General features: G+C 42.3%; 1 protein-coding gene across 1 annotated transcript; it reads left to right on the forward strand.

Annotated features, from left to right (window-relative positions):
- Positions 1-2,329: 2,329 nt before the first annotated feature.
- sem1 (SEM1 26S proteasome subunit) lies at positions 2,330-13,938 on the forward strand. Its single transcript, XM_014178471.2, has 3 exons — positions 2,330-2,536; positions 2,964-3,057; positions 13,702-13,938. The coding sequence occupies exons 1-3, from the start codon at positions 2,461-2,463 to the stop codon at positions 13,745-13,747; spliced, it is 216 nt and encodes a 71-aa protein (XP_014033946.1). The 5' UTR covers positions 2,330-2,460; the 3' UTR covers positions 13,748-13,938.
- The last annotated feature ends 7,750 nt before the right edge of the window (positions 13,939-21,688 follow it).

The following is a 21,688-nucleotide window of genomic DNA, read 5'->3' on the forward strand; positions in this document are numbered from 1 at the left end:
GGTTGTTTCCCAATCCCGATCCAGTATTCTCACATCAAACAAGAATTCTCACATCAAATTTAACATGACGAAAGTATTTCCTCCAACTTGTTGTTGTGTAGTACAGTATTGGCCTCTTATTTTCCTTGTTCTGTTCTCCCTCCCTCTACTCCCCTTCCTCTTAATGTTGTGGCATTGTCATCATGTGTAAGGGTTTAGGATGATTACAAAATAATTTGAAAATAGAATAAGTGAGCAGCCTACGTTGAGGTTCATCGTCTGTCAGCATGGTGACATCTGCAGGGGCAATTTTCATTGTGGTGTGTGTGGTTTTGTGGTAGATGTGCTCTGATTTATCTAAACTACATACTAAGCTGTGGCTGCTGGTTCATTATTCAAACAGGCAACATGGACAAGAATGCACATTTGTTCCTCAATGAAAAATCTTCACTTAAATTTGGGTGATTTCTGTGTATTTTTTGTGGGACCGAAGGACTGCGCAGGGCTTTGTGTTTTAAGTAAGAAGGATTTGAGTGTGATTATGCTTTGACAATGCTGCATTTACTTTTTCACAAATCATAAGTTTGACTGACTGATATTAAACAGTCTGAAATAGTTTCATTTTTAAATGATTGTGAGCTACAGTTGACAAGATCATTTACCTGGTCCTTGCCTAATAAATCAGACAGTCTGGAACAAAGCACTGCAAAAAAACTGGAATGTTTCTTTCCAAGCCAGAATGTTGAATAAGATTACATTTAAACTTACTCTCCGCTCTACCAGTTGTCTGTGCGGTAGGTCCTTCAGCTGGTCGACAGTTTTGACAAAATATTCACAGGAAAGTAGACACAAACGCACTTTTTAATAATAATAATATAATAATAATACATTATATTTAGCGGACACCTATCAGGGTACTTAAGGACATCTTACATTAACAGTAGGTCTACATGATTGGTAAATAATGTATTGTGTCATTTTGGAGTCACTTTTACTCTAAATAAGACTAGAATATGTTTCTTAACACTTCTACATTAATTATCCATGATTTCAGATAATCCTGAATGAATCGTGAATAATGATTAGTGTGAAAGTTACAGACACACAAATATCATACCCTGAAGACATGCAAACCTCTCACCATTACAATAACAGGGGAGGTTAGCTTTTTAATTTGGGGGGGGTGATATTTGTGAGTCTATAATTTTTTATCTATAATCATGGTAGCACCCACATTCATGTAGAAGTGTTTAGAAACATATTATATTCTTATTTACAATAAAAGTGACCCCAAAATGAGAAAAAACATTATTTACCATTCATTTCTATGGGGCACAAAATGATCTGAAACATAACCACAGCAAACGGATCCAACAAATTTGTTGAGGCACAAACTTGACATTGTAATTTCATGCAATGAACGTGGGACCAAATACTTAACTGTTTAATACACATAAGTGACTTGTCCCAATACTTTTGATTTCAAATCCAACGTTCTGAAGTATAGAGCCAAAATAAGAAATAATGCTTCACTGTCCCAATAATTATGGAGGGCACTGTATGTACAGTATACTGAGAAGGCACAGAAGGGGGGATAGGACAGTCAATCATAGACCATTGGCATCCTTGAAGAGGTGTGTTTTTAGGAAGTTTTTGAATGAAATGAATGCATTTGCATGTGTGGGGGGAGTGCATTCCAGTTGCCTGGTGGCAAAGCAGCTGAAGGACCGGGCACCCACGGTGGAGAGGCAGAATGGGGGAGTGACAAGGAGACCAGCAGAGTTGAAGCGGAGGGAGCAGGAGGGGGATAGGCTGGGAGAAGGTCAGAGAGGCAGGTGCGTGGTTGGTTGTGGAGGGCTTTGTAGGTGAGGAAAGGTCGCTGGTTGGAATACCCGAGCCGACAAGGTGAAAAACCTGTCGATGTGCCCTTGATGCCAAGCTCTGACAATTGTTCGTTCTGATATTTTTACATTTCTTTCTATTTACTTTTGGATTATGTGTGTATTGTTTTGTATTGTTTTCTAGGTATTATTCCTGCACTGTTGGAGATAGAAACACCAGCGATAACATCTGCAGATCTGTGTACGCGACCAATAACCTGATTTGATTTGAGCACTTAAACCTAATTTTATCCCAGGGGTGCAGTACTACTATGGCTGACCCTGTAAAACAAACAGCAAATTTCACTGCACCTATCCGGTGTATGTGAAAATCTAAATAAATAAAACATTGCCTATTTTAGCCTATGCAAAAAAACAGACACGAAAAATAACTCAACATAGCTACACATCAACATACAGTATGCTGACTTAAATTGTTTACCTTCGTGCAGAATCAGGAGCATCGTGTGACGTGGGATTCTGTTGGCAGAGCACTGCCCATGAGCAAGCAGACTTCTCTTGAACCTCCACTATCCCAGAAACCCTCTCGCTGGAAGTCCATTTGTTCACGATAGACCCGCGCAACGGAAAGGCAGTTAACATGTCTGACAAGAAACAGACTGTAGATTTGGGATTATTAGAGGAGGACGATGAGTTTGAAGAATTCCCAGCCGAGGGTAAATTAATTCTAGTTCAATATGTTACTAATGTTAACCCGTTTTCACTGAATTGTCTTATTTAGCGACAACTTTTCAGACCGGGCCTAACAGTGACTCGGCTAGCTAGCTAGCAAGTTATGCTAACATCATTGAATAAAAATGTAACTAGCTAGTGTGCTAGCAGCTAACCAGCTAGTTAGATACCAATGTTCACTGATAGCTAATTAGCGATTGTACTGGCGACAACTTTACCTAGTTAAGCGTTAGCCAACTAAGGTAAACTATAATGTAAACAACACACAACATATAAAAGCCAGTTAATGTTAGTTAGCTTGCTACGTTAGCTATCTAGCTAGCGTAGTAACTAGTTGATTAAGAGTTACTTGTTCGGTAGTTGCTTGTCAACTAACGTTTATAATTCTCATAATTGTATTTATGTGTTCAGATTGGACTGGGTTGGATGAGGATGAAGATGCCCACGTGTGGGAAGACAACTGGGATGATGACAATGTAGAGGACGACTTCTCTAATCAACTAAGGTAGCAACCTCCCACCTTTTACTTATGACAAATCATTGTACCCCACTCAGCATCTCAGAAGTACCACTCCGTTTAAGGGACGTGATGCTTTGATTTTTGAGTAGGCCTATATGATTTGACATGATATGGCAATGGTAACTAAAGAGTAAAAATGGTTATGCTAAATGTTTAGCCACAGCAGATTTCATCAGGCTTCAGACGGCGAGTCTCAGGAGAGGAGAATACTTGGTAGTTGTAGGGTGTCCAATCAAAAAATGCATGTTTTGACCAATGGTTAAAATAATGTTAATTGTGTAGATAATCCTCTAAGAAAACTAATGGGCCAAACCCTGCACCATTGAGAGCATCTTGACTGTCTGTATCACAGCATGGTATGGCACCTGCTACAGAGGGTAGTACGTACGGCCCAGTACATCACTGGGGCCGAGCTCCCTGCCCTTAAAATGGTCAGACTCCAGTAGGGCGGTCCAAAACAAACAAAAAAATCTTGGCTTACCAAGAGTCGTCTGTTCTTTTGACCAATCGTTTGGTCTAAATGTTAAAACATGTATTTTTCCTTATAGACCCATCCTATGTGTTTTAATCAAATCAACTATTTTCACTGAGCTTGTGTGATGCTTTAAACACACTGTTTGATTAAATAGTTAAGACACACACATGACTAGAGGGAGGCTGACCAGTAGTTGATTTGATTGTGCTAGGCGGGGCTCAGACTTGCTGCACTGTGTAAGTGACTGTGACTAGCACCTGTTGTCTCTGTCCTCCCTGCTGCAGTGACCAACACAGAGTTAAATGCGCTGTACGTGTTGCTGAATCTGCAACATAATTACAGCCATTTCTGACTAAACTTTCCCTATCCCTCAACCCTTGCTCTCGTTCCGTGACCAATAGGGCCTGACCTATAGCATATCATAATCACTACAATAAATGGGGGGGGTTGCGTTGCCGGTTTTGCATGTAATTTTGGCATTAATACGTGTCACGTATCAGTTTGCAAACAATGTATATATAAAAATCATTGAGTTAACCGCTCTTGGGCAGGTGGGACGCTACCGTCCCACCCATATTAAACTGATATTCAAAGAATTATAGATAACCATCTCCTTTATGCAACCGCTGTGACATATTTCAAAAAAGCTTCACGGGGAAAGCACACTTTGCAATAATCTGAGTACGGCGTTCAGAAAACAACAGCAGGCAATACAGATACCCACCATTTTGGAGTCATCTAAAATTTACATTTAAGTCATTTAGCAGACGCTCTTATCCAGAGCGACTTACAAAATGGTGCATTCACCTTATGATATCCAGTGGAACAACCACTTTACAATAGTGCATCTAAATATTTTAAGGGGGGGGGTTAGAAGGATTACTTTATCCTATCCTAGGTATTCCTTAAAGAGGTGGGGTTTCAGGTGTCTCCGGAAGGTGGTGATTGACTCCGCTGTCCTGGCGTCGTGAGGGAGCTTGTTCCACCATTGGGGTGCCAGAGCAGCGAACAGTTTTGACTGGGCTGAGCGGGAACTGTGTAATCATGACTCAACCTGTTACTAACGAATCACTACAGTTGTATTGACTGATTCGTGTAAACATGACTCAACCTGTTACTAACGAATCACTACAGTTGTATTGACTGATTAGTGTAATCATGACTCAACCTGTTACTAACGAATCACTACAGTCGCATTGACTGATTTGTGTAATCATGACTCAACCTGTTACTAACGAATCACTACAGTTTTATTGACTGATTAGTGTAATCATGACTCAACCTGTTACTAACGAATCACTACAGTTGTGTTGACTGATTCGTGTAATCATGACTCAACCTGTTACTAACGAATCACTACAGTTGTATTGACTGATTCGTGTAATCATGACTCAACCTGTTACTAACGAATCACTACAGTTGTATTGACTGATTCGTGTAATCATGACTCAACCTGTTACTAACGAATCACTACAGTTGTATTGACTGATTCGTGTAATCATGACTCAACCTGTTACATTTACATTACATTTAAGTCATTTAGCAGACGCTCTTATCCAGAGCGACTTACAAAATGGTGCATTCACCTTATGATATCCAGTGGAACAACCACTTTACAATAGTGCATCTAAATCTTTTAAGGGGGGGTAAGAAGGATTACTTTATCCTATCCTAGGTATTCCTTAAAGAGGTGGGGTTTCAGGTGTCTCCGGAAGGTGGTGATTGACTCCGCTGTCCTGGCGTCGTGAGGGAGCTTGTTCCAACATTGGGGTGCCAGAGAAGCGAACAGTTTTGACTGGGCTGAGCGGGAACTGTGCTTCCTCAGAGGTAGGGGGGCCAGCAGGCCAGTGGTGGATGAACGCAGTGCCCTTGTTTGGGTGTAGGGCCTGATCAGAGCCTGAAGGTATGGAGGTGCCGTTCCCTTCACAGCTCCGTAGGCAATCACCATGGTCTTGTAGCGGATGCGAGCTTCGACTGGAAGCCAGTGGAGAGAGCGGGGTGACGTGAGAGAACTTGGGAAGGTTGAACACCAGACGGGCTGCGGCGTTCTGGATGAGTTGTAGGGGTTTAATGGCACAGGCAGGGAGCCCAGCCAACAGCGAGTTGCAGTAATCCAGACGGGAGATGACAAGTGCCTGGATTAGGACCTGCGCCGCTTCCTGTGTGAGGCAGGGTCGTACTCTGCGAATGTTGTCGAGCATGAACCTACAGGATCGGGTCACCGCCTTGATGTTAGTGGAGAACGACAATGTGTTGTCCAGGATCACGCCAAGGTTCTTAGCACTCTGGGAGGAGGACACAAGGGAGTTGTCAACCGTGATGGCGAGATCATGGAACGGGCAGTCCTTCCCCGGGAGGAAGAGCAGCTCCGTCTTGCCGAGGTTCAGCTTGAGCTGGTGATCCGTCATCCACACTGATATGTCTGACAGACATGCAGAGATGCGATTCGCCGCCTGGTTATCAGAAGGGGGAAAGGAGAAGATTAATTGTGTGTCGTCTGCATAGCAATGATAGGAGAGACCATGTGAGGATATGACAGAGCCAAGTGACTTGGTGTATAGCGAGAATAGGAGAGGGCCTAGAACAGAGCCCTGGGGGACACCAGTGGTGAGAGCGCATGGTGCGGAGACAGATTCTCGCCACGCCACCTGGTAGGAGCGACCTGTCAGGTAGGACGCAATCCAAGCGTGGGCCGCGCCGGAGATGCCCAACTCGGAGAGGGTGGAGAGGAGGATCTGATGGTTCACAGTATCAAAGGCAGCAGATAGGTCTAGAAGGATGAGAGCAGAGGAGAGAAAGTTAGCTTTAGCAGTGCGGAGAGCCTCCGTGACACAGAGAAGAGCAGTCTCAGTTGAATGCCCAGTCTTGAAACCTGACTGATTAGGATCAAGAAGGTCATTCTGAGAGAGATAGCAGGAGAGCTGGCCAAGGACGGCACGTTCAAGAGTTTTGGAGAGAAAAGAAAGAAGGGATACTGGTCTGTAGTTGTTGACATCGGAGGGATCGAGTGTAGGTTTTTTCAGAAGGGGTGCCACTGTCGCTCTCTTGAAGACGGAAGGGACGTAGCCAGCGGTCAAGGATGAGTTGATGAGCGAGGTGAGGAAGGGGAGAAGGTCTCCGGAAATGGTCTGGAGAAGAGAGGAGGGGATAGGGTCAAGTGGGCAGGTTGTTGGGCGGCCGGCCGTCACAAGACGCGAGATTTCATCTGGAGAGAGAGGGGAGAAAGAGGTCAAAGCACAGGGTAGGGCAGTGTGAGCAGGACCAGCGGTGTCGTTTGACTTAGCAAACGAGGATCGGATATCGTCAACCTTCTTTTCAAAATGGTTGACGAAGTCATCCGCAGAGAGGGAGGAGGGGGGGAGGGGGAGGAGGATTCAGGAGGGAGGAGAAGGTAGCAAAGAGCTTCCTAGGGTTAGAGGCAGATGCTTGGAATTTAGAGTGGTAGAAAGTGGCTTTAGCAGCAGAGACAGAAGAGGAGAATGTAGAGAGGAGTGAGTGAAAGGATGCCAGGTCCGCAGGGAGGCGAGTTTTCCTCCATTTCCGCTCGGCTGCCCGGAGCCTTGTTCTGTGAGCTCGTAGTGAGTCGTCGAGCCACGGAGCAGGAGGGGAGGACCGAGCCGGCCTGGAGGATAGGGGACAGAGAAAATCAAAGGATGCAGAAAGGGAGGAGAGGAGGGTTGAGGAGGCAGAATCAGGAGATAGGTTGGAGAGGTTTGAGCAGAGGGAAGAGATGATAGGATGGAAGAGGAGAGAGAGAGCGAAGGTTGGGACGGCGCAATACCATCCGAGTAGGGGCAGAGTGAGAAGTGTTGGATGAGAGCAAGAGGGAAAAGGATAGAAGGTAGTGGTCGGAGATTTGGAGGGGAGTTGCAATGAGATTAGTGGAAGAACAGCATCTAGTAAAGATGAGGTCAAGCGTATTGCCTGCCTTGTGAGTAGGGGGGGAAGGTGAGAGGGTGAGGTCAAAAGAGGAGAGGAGTGGAAAGAAGGAGGCAGAGAGGAATGAGTCAAAGGTAGACGTGGGGAGGTTAAAGTCACCCATAACTGTGAGAGGTGAGCCATCCTCAGGAAAGGAACTTATCAAGGCGTCAAGCTCATTGATGAACTCTCCAAGGGAACCTGGAGGGCGATAAATGATAAGGATGTAAAGCTTGAAAGGGCTGGTAACTGTGACAGCACGGAATTCAAATGAGGAGATAGACAGATGGGTCAGGGGAGAAAGAGAGAATGTCCACTTGGGAGAGATGAGGATTCCAGTGCCACCACCCCGCTGGCTCGATGCTCTAGGGGTATGCGAGAACACGTGGGCAGACGAAGAGAGAGCAGTAGGAGTAGCAGTGTTATCTGTGGTAATCCATGTTTCCGTCAGCGCCAGGAAGTCTAGGGACTGGAGGGTAGCATAGGCTGAGATGAACTCAGCCTTGTTGGCTGCAGACCGGCAGTTCCAGAGGCTGCCGGAGACCTGGAACTCCACGTGGGTCGTGCGCGCTGGGACCACCAGGTTAGAGTGGCAGCGGCCACGCGGTGTGAAGCGTTTGTATGGCCTGTGCAGAGAGGAGAGAACAGGGATAGACAGACACATAGTTGACAAGCTACAGAAGTGTTGTTTCTTGTATTATTGTCTCCTGTGTCTTTAGAGAACTGTTTCATTTTGATATCCTTTTTCTTCTGTCCTGATTTTCTCTTTCTTTTCTTCTGTTAACTAGATATTCTTTGTTGTTCTTCGTTAGCTAGCTAGCTTCTTCCAAAAGAGTCCCTAGCAACTGCTTAGCAACTGGTAAACAATTCAGCTTGCTAAGATAACTATTTTTCATAAAATTGTAGTTATCTTCTTTGTTTGTTGCTTGTTTTTTCTCCTATTCAGTCTTGCAGTTTTCTTTTGCTTTTTTCCGATGTACTTCACTCTAAAAACCATGTAAATTTCAATATTTGTAGGAGCTCATTTTTCAGCTGCTGCTGCTCAAATTGGAGTTAAAATCATAAATTGCATTATAAATATTCACTTACCTTTGATAATCTTCATCAGAAAGCACTTCCAAGAATCCCAGGTCCACAATAAATGTTGTTTTGTTCGATAAAGTCCCTAATTTATGTCCAAATACCTCCTTGTTGTTTGCGCGTTCAGTAAGCTACTCCAAATGTAGGAAGCGTGCCCAAAATTTGACGACGAAAAGTTAAAAAAAATAAGTTATATTTACGTTCATTGAAACATGTCAAACGTTGTATAGCATCAATCTTTAGGGCCTTTTCAACATAAAACTTCAATAATATTCCAACCGGACGATTCCAATGTCTTGAAAAACATTATGGAACACAGCTACCTCATCACGTGAATGCGCGCCACAAAACTCATGTCATTTTCTGAGTCACCAACTTCCCGGCCTTCTTGTTCGCTCTCTGTTCACTGCAAAAGCCTGAAACTAGGTTCTAAAGACTGTTGACATCTAGTGGAAGCCTTAGGAAGTGCAAAATGAACCCTAAGTCACTGTATGCTGTAAAGGCAATGACTTGGAAAGACTACAAGCATCAGATTTCCCACTTCCTGGTTGGATTTTTCTCAGGTTTTTGCCTGCCATATGAATTCTGTTATACTCACAGACATCATTCAAACAGTTTTAGAAACTTCAGTGTTTTCCATCCAAATATACTAATAATTTGCATATTCTAGTTTCTGGGCCCGAGTAGAAGGCCGTTTAATTTGGGTACGCTTTTCATCCAAAATTCCGAATGCTGCCCCCTACCCTAGTGAAGTTAATAAAGCCTCCATAAAAACATGGTCTGTTTTTTGCTTTCTTCAGTAAGGCAGGTGTTTCAGCCTAGCTCGATCCTGACTAGTCTCCCAGTCCCTGCCTCAAAAAAACATCCCAACAGCATGATGTTGCCACCACCATGCTTCACCGTAGGAATGGTGCCAGGTTTCCTCCAGACGTGACGCCTGGCATTCAAGCCAAAGAGTTCAATCTTGGTTTCATCAGACGAGAATCTTGTTTCTCATGGTCTGAGAGTCCTTTAGGTGAAAGTTATTTGTTTCTGGCCATTTTGAGCCTGTAATCGAACCCACAAATGCTGATGCTCCAGATACTCAACTAGTCTAAAGAAGGCCAGTTTTATTGCTTCTTTAATCAGAACAACAGTTTTCAGCTGTGCTAACATAATTGCAAAAGGGGTTTCTAATAATCAATTAGCCTTTAAAATGATACACTTGGATTAGCTAACACAATGTGCCATTGGAACACAGGAGTGATGGTTGCTGATAATGTGCCTCTGTACGTCTATGTAGATATTCCATAAAAAATCTGCCGTTTCCAGCTACAATAGTCATTTACAACATTAACAATGTCTACACTGTATTTCAGATCAATTTGATGTTATTTTAATGGACAAAACAATGTGCTTTTCTTTCAAAAACAAGGACATTTATAAGTGACCCCAAACTTTTGAACGGTGGTGTATTTTTTGTTGTTGTTGCTATTGCACGACTAAAGATATCTCGGTGGACCCAACAGCCTGTCGACTAAATGGGGTCAGCCCTAGACTCAAGCCACCCAAGTCAAGACTGTTCTCTCTGCTACTGCACGACAAGCGCTATCGATGCACCAAGTCTGGAACCAACAGGACCCTGAACAGCTTCTACCCCCAAGCCATAAGACTGCTAAATAGTTAGTCCGGTAGCTATTGGTTATCTGCATTGACCCTTTTTTTATATATATATATTTTGAGTCCTCTCACACTGCTGCTACTGTTTATTATCTCTCCTGTTTCCTAGTCAGTTACTTTATCCTATATGTACATATCTACTTCAATTACCTCGTACCTCTGTACATCGACTTGGTACTGGTACCCTGTGTAAATAGCCAAGTTATCCTTATTCATTCTATATTTCATTGTCTTTTTTACTTTGCTTTGTTGGAAAGGGCCCGTAAGTAAGCATATCACTGTTAGTCTACACCAGTGGTCACCAACCTTTTCTGAGTCAAGATCACTTTCGTAGTCAAAAAGAAAGCTGAGATGTGCACCACAGATTTAAAATTTAAAAATAATAAATGTCTTAAGTATAACATAATAACAGTTTTGTAGGAATGAGGTTTGTGCAGTAGACCTAATACATTATCACAGCGTATTGGCTAAATGCCTGGCCTGCCAATAAGGTTCTTCTCAGACCATATTATATTTTAAAACTCGAGCTTTGATAAGAAAATAGATCAGTTGGTGTGTCACTTCCGAGGCACAGCTGAGACTAAATTGATGTAATTTTAAAATGAGCTTTTTTTATTTTACTGTGCTGATGGTACCTGCATCTGATGGTCATGGTCCTTTCAAGACAACTGGGAACTCGCAAGCTCTACAAAGATGCCAGAGTTTCCGACTTGAATTCCGAGTTGGATGACATTCATAACGATTTTTCCCAGTCTGATCAAATTTTTATTTCACTTCCCAGTTGTCTTTAACACTTGGAAGTCTAAGATTTCCAAGTTCTCACTTGTTTTGAGCACTGCATTAGTAGTTCCTTTCACAGTCCCTGCTCTCTCCTTCCTTTCCTCCAGTGAGACTGACCAGAGAGAGGGGACACGGTCTTCCACCTGATGGTGGAATTCTAGTCGCACCGCATCTGCCTCAGGCACAAATTCATGTTGTTCCTATGACCAGAGAAAGGGAAATATTCCTCCATATTAAAATGAACACGTCAAGTTATTCATATTTATAAAAACGCAGGGCTATCGATACACTTGGCTACTCATTCATTGCAGCTGCAGCGCAAGTGGAAGTAGGGAGAAGTGCATTTTATGCTTTGTAATAGTGTTGAACAAAAACAATGAAAGTGCTTTTAATTTGAACTCACTCATAGAAACAGCAGCTCGTTGCGGTATTCATTGACAGTCTCTCTGGTCATGGTTTTAAAAGTTAGGAAATCTCACGTAGGCTAGTATCAAACTTCTGTGGCCTTGGTCGTGGAAGCTGTAGGAACGGTGATTTGAGCTATCCGATTGGCCAGCACAGTAGGCGAATTCGATTTAGCCACAGCTCTCCTGGTCCATTGGGCAGGCAGTTATTTATTTACATTTTTTTCATACAAATTATGTTTCCAAAATAGAACACTTTGCCTACCCGGTGCGCAGGGCTTCTGAATCAACTTCACTTACCGCCAACAGAGGAAAAAACAAAAAAGGAGTGCAAGCCTTTGACTTTTCTACAGAAATGTTTGGTCATCGACTAGGAATGCCTTGAAGATCAACCACTGATCTTCACCTTTTAAAATATTTGTTTTATGTCTATCATAATCCGTTCAAAAGCTATTGGAGTTTTTACCCTTGTACGATGGTCAGAATTGGGGTGACTAAATCAATGAAGGCCAGAGAAAAAAGTGGTGAAAACCCTGGAAAACTGCATTGCGTCAGCTAGGCTGGATTCTGCAAAAATGAAGGCTGCTGGCTACCTGACAGGCTCACTTTCCTGTTGAACTCGTCATATTTCTTATCAAATCGGCGGGACATAAAACAATATAGAGGCAAGATAGATATCGATTTTGAGACATAACGTATTTTCATATTAGTATATGCTTTTCATATTTGAAATTCCTGTTATTTTTTTCTCACAAAAACAAGCATATCTCTGAAATGTCAATGGAGCACTGAGCGTATACCAAGCTTTTTATTCTCAAATCCTTTTACATTTAATTCAGCTCGTTTCATGCTAATTCTGCTTTTTGCGACCCGCGGTAACAACTTTGACATGGACGGCCACAAAATGTGAAATCCTCAGTTGTTACGCGAAACCTGCTTCGCCATGTCAACCAAGCTCAGTGTTTATTATCTGATGTATTAGTTTACGAAATCTGACATTTAGGATATAATGTTAATTATATGTTAGAGAAAGACCCCACTGAATGATTCAGAACATAAAGAATCACATAAGTCTTGGTAAAATGTATTTTATGACATAAGGGAGTGAAATTTCATCACCAAAATGTGTTTTCATCTAGTCTTTTTATCAATGCTTCATGAATGGTGAGTGGTGATCTGATTCTTGAGTTGATAGCATCCGAACGTACCAGGAGGATTCAATCGGACACTCTCGTAGAAATCCGACTTCCTGAGTAGCCTAACCTCTATAAATGACCCTCCTAAATCAGAGTTCTAAGTGGGAAACTCAAACCAGAATGATGATACCCGAGTTCACGTGTTGTGACCTTTCATCACTGAGCTTTTTTTCTTTCTTACCAAGAAGATGGTAAAACACAGCCATTTACAACCTTGATGATGTAGCCTACTTAATTTGATCCATCCAATCTATTGTTTGACATACTGTCAAAGTAAGCAAGCCAAATGAATAATAATAATAATCAATCAGCAATGTTAGCCATCTTATTCGTCTAGCTAAATTCAAGTTTAAATCTCATTGGTAGAAGTTGTTCCGATTTCAAAAGCACCTCTGAAGCTTTCGTGACATGTTTCAGAGTTCACCAACTGAGCGTTAAGAGAATGCATATTGTCTGGTGGACGAGGCATTCTGTTGTCTGGATAGGCCTGATGAAGGCTCCTGCTTCCAGCTCTTCATCTTCATGGTGTCTCTTTTCTTACATAGGGAGATTTCTCTGCATAATTGCGTGTCATAATGATTATGCAGGCTTTGAATAATACGGACAGTCTACAATGTGTGCTTCTTTTGTAATCATTGTCAGCAATATGTGTGTTTATTTCTGGACATGTTTAGGCTAATCATGTTGAATAATCAACTGTTCTATTGACTTGAAGTGGCCAGTCTGTTTTCATTTTTGAGTGTAAGCTACTTCAGACAATTTATATTGCATTGTTTTATTCAAACCTTTTATGGCTGCTATTAAGACATTTATAGAAGACCACATATATGATTATGTTATAAGTCTATAACCTAGTACAAGTAGGCCGTAGCTGCCTGCGTTGTATTTCTTCAGTCGTATAATAAGAACTCTTTTCTCAATCAACATAGATGGCCACCTGTACTTTAACCTCCAGCACTGCTTAGATGTGTTCCAAATGGCGTCCCTTTCCCTACTTTTTATCAGGGCCCATAGGGTTCTGGTTAAAAGTAGTGCACTAAATGGGGAATAGTGGGCCATTTGGGACATAACCCTTGTAATCACCTCGATTGACTGATCCTTTTTTTCCTCTCTGCAGAGCGGAGCTGGAGAAACATGGGTACAAGATGGAGACGTCTCAGTAGCAGCCGAGTCCACACGGCTGTTGAGATCGGATAGGGATGGACTTGAATTTATAACATCATACTTGAAATGGAGGATGTTTAACTTGCTAAACTCGCACACATTTTTGTACGAAACCTTAGCACGAGTAAAGTGTTTCACGAGTAAATTCCCCGCTCAGAGTTATGTAGACATTAAAGATGGTTATTTTCAAGTATCTGTCCACATACTCTTATTTATGCACATTTTCCATCTTTATATATAATCAGCTGGTCAGTTACTGCTTTAATATAAATCCATATTTTACAGGTTTTGTGTTTTTACTATAATGACCACTTTGGTCCAGGGCTTTGGTTTAACATCCATTTAAATACCACTTTTTGTTAGAGCCATTGATTTAAATGTAGCTTTACTGCCTGCGCAACACTTAACCTACGTTTTAATGGTCCAGTAATTATTGGCCTGTGTGACACACTCCATCTATTTTAATCCACAATATGAATGTTGCATGATGTTAGTAAAGAGTCAAGTGCTGCACTGCACATTTTTCCATTGTAATGCTCTTAGTTTGAAAACTACCACCCATTTTTCACATGGTCACTCTCCAATATTAAACCATTCAATGAACAGGTGTGTGTCAGTCAGAAGTGGATGGGGAGACACACACACACGCAGCGAGATGTGTGCATAAATTGTGTGTACAGTGTGTGGGTGTGTGTGTGTAGGATGATCCACACACAGGGATGCGTGTTCCCCTCTGCTGTCTACATTCCCTCTGAGCTCATGGCGTTGGGGCTGGGTCTCAGTCTGAAGGAGAGATTATCCACTGCCGTGTTTGTCAGGGGCAGGGAGGTGGTCTCAGCATGGGGGCCCCTGCCCTGCCTGGGCCTGCCCTACTCCCGACCAGGCCCTGCTTTTCCGGCTCTGCACAGCAGGGACCCCTGCACTGAACCGAGGCCAATTTAGCCCAGCCACACTCGCCCCTGCATTTGTGGACTCTCAGTCCCTCTGTCTTAAAGAGAAGAAATGGATGCCAGTAAAACCTGCTGTATAAGAGCTGCTTCCTCTCCTCCAGTGTTGCTCCCTCTGCTCTTTATATGTTGCTGGTAGACCTGCGTTAGCTTCTGTGGGAATAGCAGTTAGGAAAGTTTTCTGCACATACTGTTTTCCAGTGTTTCTCTACATATTATGGTTGTATTATTAGATACAATCCTGATTTCCTGTTCAAAACAAAATGGGTTGATTTATCTCGTCTATCCTCCACCACTATAGGCAAAACAGACCATCCTGTCATCTGTCTTTTCCAGATGATTTTACATCTATGATCTATTGCTCATGGCTGTCGTTCGTAATGGTGTCTTTTTAAGGTATGTTCTCTGATATTTGTGAAGTTGCACAGGTGTAAGTCCTCAAGATGAGGGTATCTCTCCAGAGGGTATAACTCCCTCTTCACCAGTGATTATGCCAAACACTCGTCTGCAGACCACAATCCAACCGCTCCCTTGTGTGTAAAGCCCTTATGACACGTTCTGATCTCTCCAACTGTTCAGAATGGAATTTCAATTAGTCCAAAATGAACATTTGGTGTCTTTAGACTTTATAGACCCCATTTGAACTTGCAGTTGTGGGTTCTACTAGTGAAATATAAAATGTATACATTTTGACACATTATTAAATGGAGGATGTGGGACTAAGATTGACACAATACACAAAGATGCTCACGTTTACTTATGCCGTTAAGCTAAGTGCCAAGAGCCGGATCATTATTTTAATTGTTGGAAAGGCAACGGAGTGAGAGAATCGGTAAGTGTGAGAAATGGAGAACACAGCCATTTTGTTTGTGCTGAGAGCGGCAGGTTGTCTCCCTGTGTTGGGGTTTGAGCAGGGCCTCTGTGCCCCCCCCCAATTGCTTTTCATTTGCCTAACTTTTGTCATTCATTTATGAGCCACATAATTCACCTTGACATGGGCAGTCTGCCCACTTTTACCAATATTAATGTGTCAACAATCACATTTCTAGTTTGAACTGAACCCCAATGAGGATGTATTTTTGGAAGGTAACAGGATTTCAATTTGGAACACTGTTTCATCAATAGACTGCTACAGTTGCTTTTGTCCACTTTGTCAAAATAAAAAGCATCTGTACATGAAACCCTGGATCATGGTTTGACCATTGTCTTATGTGCTGGCAATATAACCAGCAAGAGGTCTATAAAAACAGTAAAAATACTACTGAATACAATACATTTTGTACATTACAGCTCTATTGTTCCTCTGGCCTGGTGGCTGTGGGCGATGTATGGCTCCATCCCACTGTGTCAACACTAGAGAGGGGACACACAGCATCCTCCCAGGCTATACTTTACTTCCTTCAGACCCTGGTTGGTGCTGCGGTTGTTCCAGGGTTCTGCGACCGCAGCAGGCCTCTCCACCACCAGCCAAGAAAGACGGGGGCCGTCGTAGTCGTGCAGGCAGGGGACGCGCAGCTGCTGCAATAATAGGCCTAATTGCACGTTTCTTTTGTGGGGCTGAAATTAGTGGCAGACACTGCTACATACAATGCCCCCCCACCCCAAAAAAAACTTGAGTAAAAAAATAAAAAGTGACATGAGGGGGCGAGTCATTCACCAGAGAGAGAGACCCATCAACGCCCACGGCCAAGCGTCGTCCCACACCTGCACTCGCCCTCGCTAAAGTAAACACAGATAATAAGGTGTAATTACTTTAGAAAATAATAGCGAGGAGGGCTCCCTCATGTGACAATGTCTGGCCTGTTTATTGTGGGGCTGAAACAACCTCAGGATAGGGTAGAAAGAATGAGTGGCCCCAGAGCAAGGCAGACATCAGTTCCAATGAGGACCCAGCTTTTTTAATGTCTAGCCCGAGTAATTTGTGTGCTTCGTCACTTCAATGGGGATTGACCTTGAGAGTGTGGGCCGGGTGGGTTTTCAGTATGGCAATAAGTTGGACATTAAAGTGATGTAGCCCTGATAGAGTTGTGTTTTGTTCCATGTGTTTTACACTACACCCAGTCTAGTTCCCATCTGTTTCTCCATCACACATATTAAAGTTAAGTTCAAAGGGGATAGACTCGTCATAGACCATAGAACATGACACTGGACAGTTCAGACAGTAGGATCATACTGGAGCTTCAGTTTTGTTCAGGAGTGGACAGGTCTTAAACACATCTGACGTGTTCTCACACAGAGAGAAAGAGAAGGGAATGGTTCTTTTTAACACCATCAGTGGTGGTTGATCACTATGAAAACACAGACTTTAGTTTGATGTCAGTGTGGATTATGGACTTCCCTGCTGCAGCAGAGCAGTTTGACATTCCTCTTCTCTTTGGTCTGGGAGGAATTTTGAGGGAATGAGTGTATAATCTCTCAAAGACATTGAGCAAGAGGTCACTCTCAGCCTAACATGAATGTGATATGGACATGCATGGTCCTGCATAGACAATGGTAGAAAACAATTAATGTGTCCCAAATGGGACTCTATTCCCTATATAGTGCCCTACTTTTGTCATTTGCTATGCAGCCAGTGAAATTCAGTGTGAGCGTCATGGACCTGCTGATGGTACTACTATACTTTACCTTATATGAAGACTTGACTGCAAGGGCCTAATCAAAAATACAATAACAAACAACGTGGAAAGGACGGCCAGTATTCATTACTCACTATATGTTATGCTATAGCACTGTCACGTCTGCCTACAATACAGTAAAGAACACGCCACGGTAAAATTGAGAAAATATGGAAAATAGAAGTGTGCTAATCCAGAGTGAAAAACAAAAGATCTGCCCAACATCTGGGTGACATTTTGTCACATACTGTTACTAACGAATCACTACAGTTGTATTGACTGATTAGTGTAATCATGACTCAACCTGTTACTAACGAATCACTACAGTTGTATTGACTGATTCGTGTAAACATGACTCAACCTGTTACTAACGAATCACTACAGTTGTATTGACTGATTCGTGTAATCATGACTCAACCTGTTACTAACGAATCACTACAGTTGTATTGACTGATTTGTGTAATCATGACTCAACCTGTTACTAACGAATCACTACAGTTGTATTGACTGATTCGTGTAATCATGACTCAACCTGTTACTAACGAATCACTACAGTTGTGTTGACTGATTCGTGTAATCATGACTCAACCTGTTACTAACGAATCACTACAGTTGTATTGACTGATTCGTGTAATCATGACTCAACCTGTTACTAACGGATCACTACAGTTGTATTGACTGATTCGTGTAATCATGACTCAACCTGTTACTAACGAATCACTACAGTCGCGTTGACTGATTTGTGTAATCATGACTCAACCTGTTACTAACGAATCACTACAGTTGTATTGACTGATTCGTGTAATCATGACTCAACCTGTTACTAACGAATCACTACAGTTGTATTGACTGATTCGTGTAATCATGACTCAACCTGTTACTAACGAATCACTACAGTCGTATTGGCTGATTCGTGTAATCATGACTCAACCTGTTACTGATGGATCACTACAGTTGTATTGACTGATTCGTGTAATCATGACTCAACCTGTTACTAACGAATCACTACAGTCGCGTTGACTGATTTGTGTAATCATGACTCAACCTGTTACTAACGAATCACTACAGTTGTATTGACTGATTCGTGTAATCATGACTCAACCTGTTACTAACGAATCACTACAGTCGCGTTGACTGATTTGTGTAATCATGACTCAACCTGTTACTAACGAATCACTACAGTCGTGTTGGCTGATTTGTGTAATCATGACTCAACCTGTTACTGATGGCTCACTACAGACGTATTGACTGATTTGTGTAATCATGACTCAACCTGTTACTGATGGCTCACTACAGACGTATTGACTGATTTGTGTAATCATGACTCAACCTGTTACTGATGGCTCACTACAGTCGTGTTGGCTGATTTGTGTAATCATAACTCAACCTGTTACTGATGGCTCACTACAGTCGTGTTGGCTGATTTGTGTAATCATAACTCAACCTGTTACTGATGGCTCACTACAGACGTATTGACTGATTTGTGTAATCATGACTCAACCTGTTACTGATGGCTCACTACAGTCGTGTTGGCTGATTTGTGTAATCATAACTCAACCTGTTACTGATGGCTCACTACAGACGTATTGACTGATTTGTGTAATCATGACTCAACCTGTTACTGATGGCTCACTACAGACGTATTGACTGATTTGTGTAATCATGACTCAACCTGTTACTGATGGCTCACTACAGACGTATTGACTGATTTGTGTAATCATGACTCAACCTGTTACTGATGGCTCACTACAGACGTATTGACTGATTTGTGTAATCATGACTCAACCTGTTACTGATGGCTCACTACAGTCGTGTTGGCTGATTTGTGTAATCATGACTCAACCTATGTGTCAATGACAGCAGTAGTATCAGGACAAAATGTAGAAGCGGTTGAAATAGATAAAGCCAATCACTTTAGAGGATCTCGCTACAATACCCTCAGCATGTAGGCCTATCATATTCCTTTAATGATAGCATTAAGATCATTCTTATGGAACACTGGATAAGAGTTTACCAGTTCAGCCTTATTTACATTTGATCCTGTGTAAAGAAATAAACCTCAATGTGCAATAAGCTGTAAAGTGCTTTCCGAAGATTTTGAGTTTACAGTAACGTCCTCGACAAGCTCCCCACTGTGACTCCATCCACTATCCTTACAGACACCAATACCCCACAATTAGGTTTTGTTTTGTATTTTTACTCCAACCCCCCCCCACTGACCATCTTTGTAAACACTTATAGCTCCCATATCAAGCCATCCATTCTACTGAGCCTAATAGCATTGGACAGTGAAGGAAGAAAAATTAACAGAACAATTTAGAGAGAGGCTTTTGCAGGCTAATTAGGCACTTGTGTTATCATCATCGCTCGTGACTTATTATCAGTGCTCTGATCATTGTAATTAATCAATCATCTGAGTCACTCATGCGCTCCTACACACTGGAAATGGGAACTAGAGCATCGGTGACCTATAAGATGCAGGGTATGCATTTGTTTTAGCCCATACCAATTGTGGTAGTAATGTGATATACCACGTCTGTCAGCCAATCAGCATTCAGGGCTCGTACAAGCCAATTTATAATGTGCAGTAGTCCACTCCCATTTGAATAACCAATTTATTCATAGATATATGTTGACATATAGGCCTGATTACAATATCAACAAACAAGTAATGCCACTAAGCAGACTTGGTTATCATACAATTTATACCAAATCACAAAAGTATGATATCCTATAGGAATCATACAGAACATATTTATGCTATTGAAATACGATTACATGTTTGACCACTTCCCTGTGGTCATTCTAAAAGCTATCACATATGTACTGAGGAGGATCATCCCACTGACTGACAAACACATCAAATGGGAGAAAAACAGGCAAACTCAGGCAAATTATGAACAGCCAGCGAGCAGCAGTGGGTTGGAGAGCTTGGGAGGCCTGGCACAGCCACAGTCAATTGTACTGCGTCCTCCAAGGATACTATTAATCATGTGTGAATGGCTGTCTGCTTGCAAGACAACAACAACGCTTCAAATCTCTGCCTGAGCCTGAGGCAGGACACACATCCAGCTGAATATGTAGGCATGCGGTCTCTCACACACAGACACACAAATACTGACGCACACAGTCACAAAAACTATCTGGCATAAAGACAGACAGCCATAAACAAATGCAAGCATGCACACCAGTGGCAGTCAGTACCATTTAAGATGAGGGAGGACGATACATTTTTTATGAGCATGGCCTTATTTCTATTACAGCATATTGGATGACTGTCATTCATATTCCATTCACCCAGCTCAATGTAACATGGAGAGGTTTAGGCTACTACATGATACTCAAATGTACCCTGTACCCATCATGAGGTTGCTACAACCTAGCCTATGAATGAAAGTTTACAACATACAGTTGAAGTCGGAAGTTTACATACACCTTAGCCAAATACATTTAAACTCAGTTTTCACAATTCCTGACATTTAATCCTAGTAAAAATTCCATGTTTTAGGTCAGTTAGGATCACCACTTTATTTTAAGAATGTTAAATGTCAGAATAATAGTAGAGAGAATTATTAATTTCAGCTTTTATTTCTTTCATCACATTCCCAGTGGGTCAGAAGTTTACATACAGTCAATTAGTATTTAGTAGCATTGCCTTTAAATTGTTTAACTTGGGTCAAACGTTTCGGGTAGCCTTCCACAAGCTTCCCACAATAAGTTGGGTGAATTTTGGCCCATTCCTCCTGACAGAGCTGGTGTAACTGAGTCAGGTTTGTAGGCCTCCTTGCTTGCATATGCTTTTTCAGTTCTGCCCACACATTTTCTATGGGATTGAGGTCAGGGCTTTGTGATGGCCACTTCCAATACCTTGACTTTGTTGTCCTTAAGCCATTTTTCCACAACTTTGGAAGTATGCTTGGGGTCATTGTCCATTTGGAAGACCCATTTGCGACCAAGCTTTAACTTCCTGACTGATGTCTTGAGATGTTGCTTCAATATATCCAGATAGTTTTCCTGTCTCATGATGCCATCTATTTTCTGAAGTGCACCAGTCCCTCCTGCAGCAAGCACCCCCATAACATGATGCTGCCACCCCCGTGCTTCACAGTTGGGATGGTGTTCTTCGGCTTGCAAGCCACCCCCTTTTTCCTCCAAACATAACGATGGTTATTATGGCCAAACAGTTCTATTTTTGTTTCATCAGACCAGAGGACATTTCTCCAAAAAGTACGATCTTTGTCCCCATGTGCAGTTGCAAACCGTAGTCTGGCTTTTTTATGGCTGTTTTGGAGCAGTGGCTTCTTTCTTGCTGAGCGGCCTTTCAGGTTATGTCGATATAGGACTCGTTTTACTGTGGATATAGATACTTTTGTACCTG

The sequence above is a fragment of the Salmo salar genome, chromosome ssa27 (genome assembly GCF_905237065.1).
Source record: "Salmo salar chromosome ssa27, Ssal_v3.1, whole genome shotgun sequence".
Taxonomy (NCBI): domain Eukaryota; kingdom Metazoa; phylum Chordata; class Actinopteri; order Salmoniformes; family Salmonidae; genus Salmo; species Salmo salar.

Coding starts and splice junctions, on each gene's coding strand:
- sem1 (XM_014178471.2), top strand. CDS start 2,461: ATGTCTGACAAGAAACAGACTGTAGATTTGGGATTATTAGAGGAGGAC. Junction 2,537..2,963: donor TGAAGAATTCCCAGCCGAGG/GTAAATTAATTC, acceptor TTATGTGTTCAG/ATTGGACTGGGTTGGATGAG. Junction 3,058..13,701: donor GACTTCTCTAATCAACTAAG/GTAGCAACCTCC, acceptor TCCTCTCTGCAG/AGCGGAGCTGGAGAAACATG.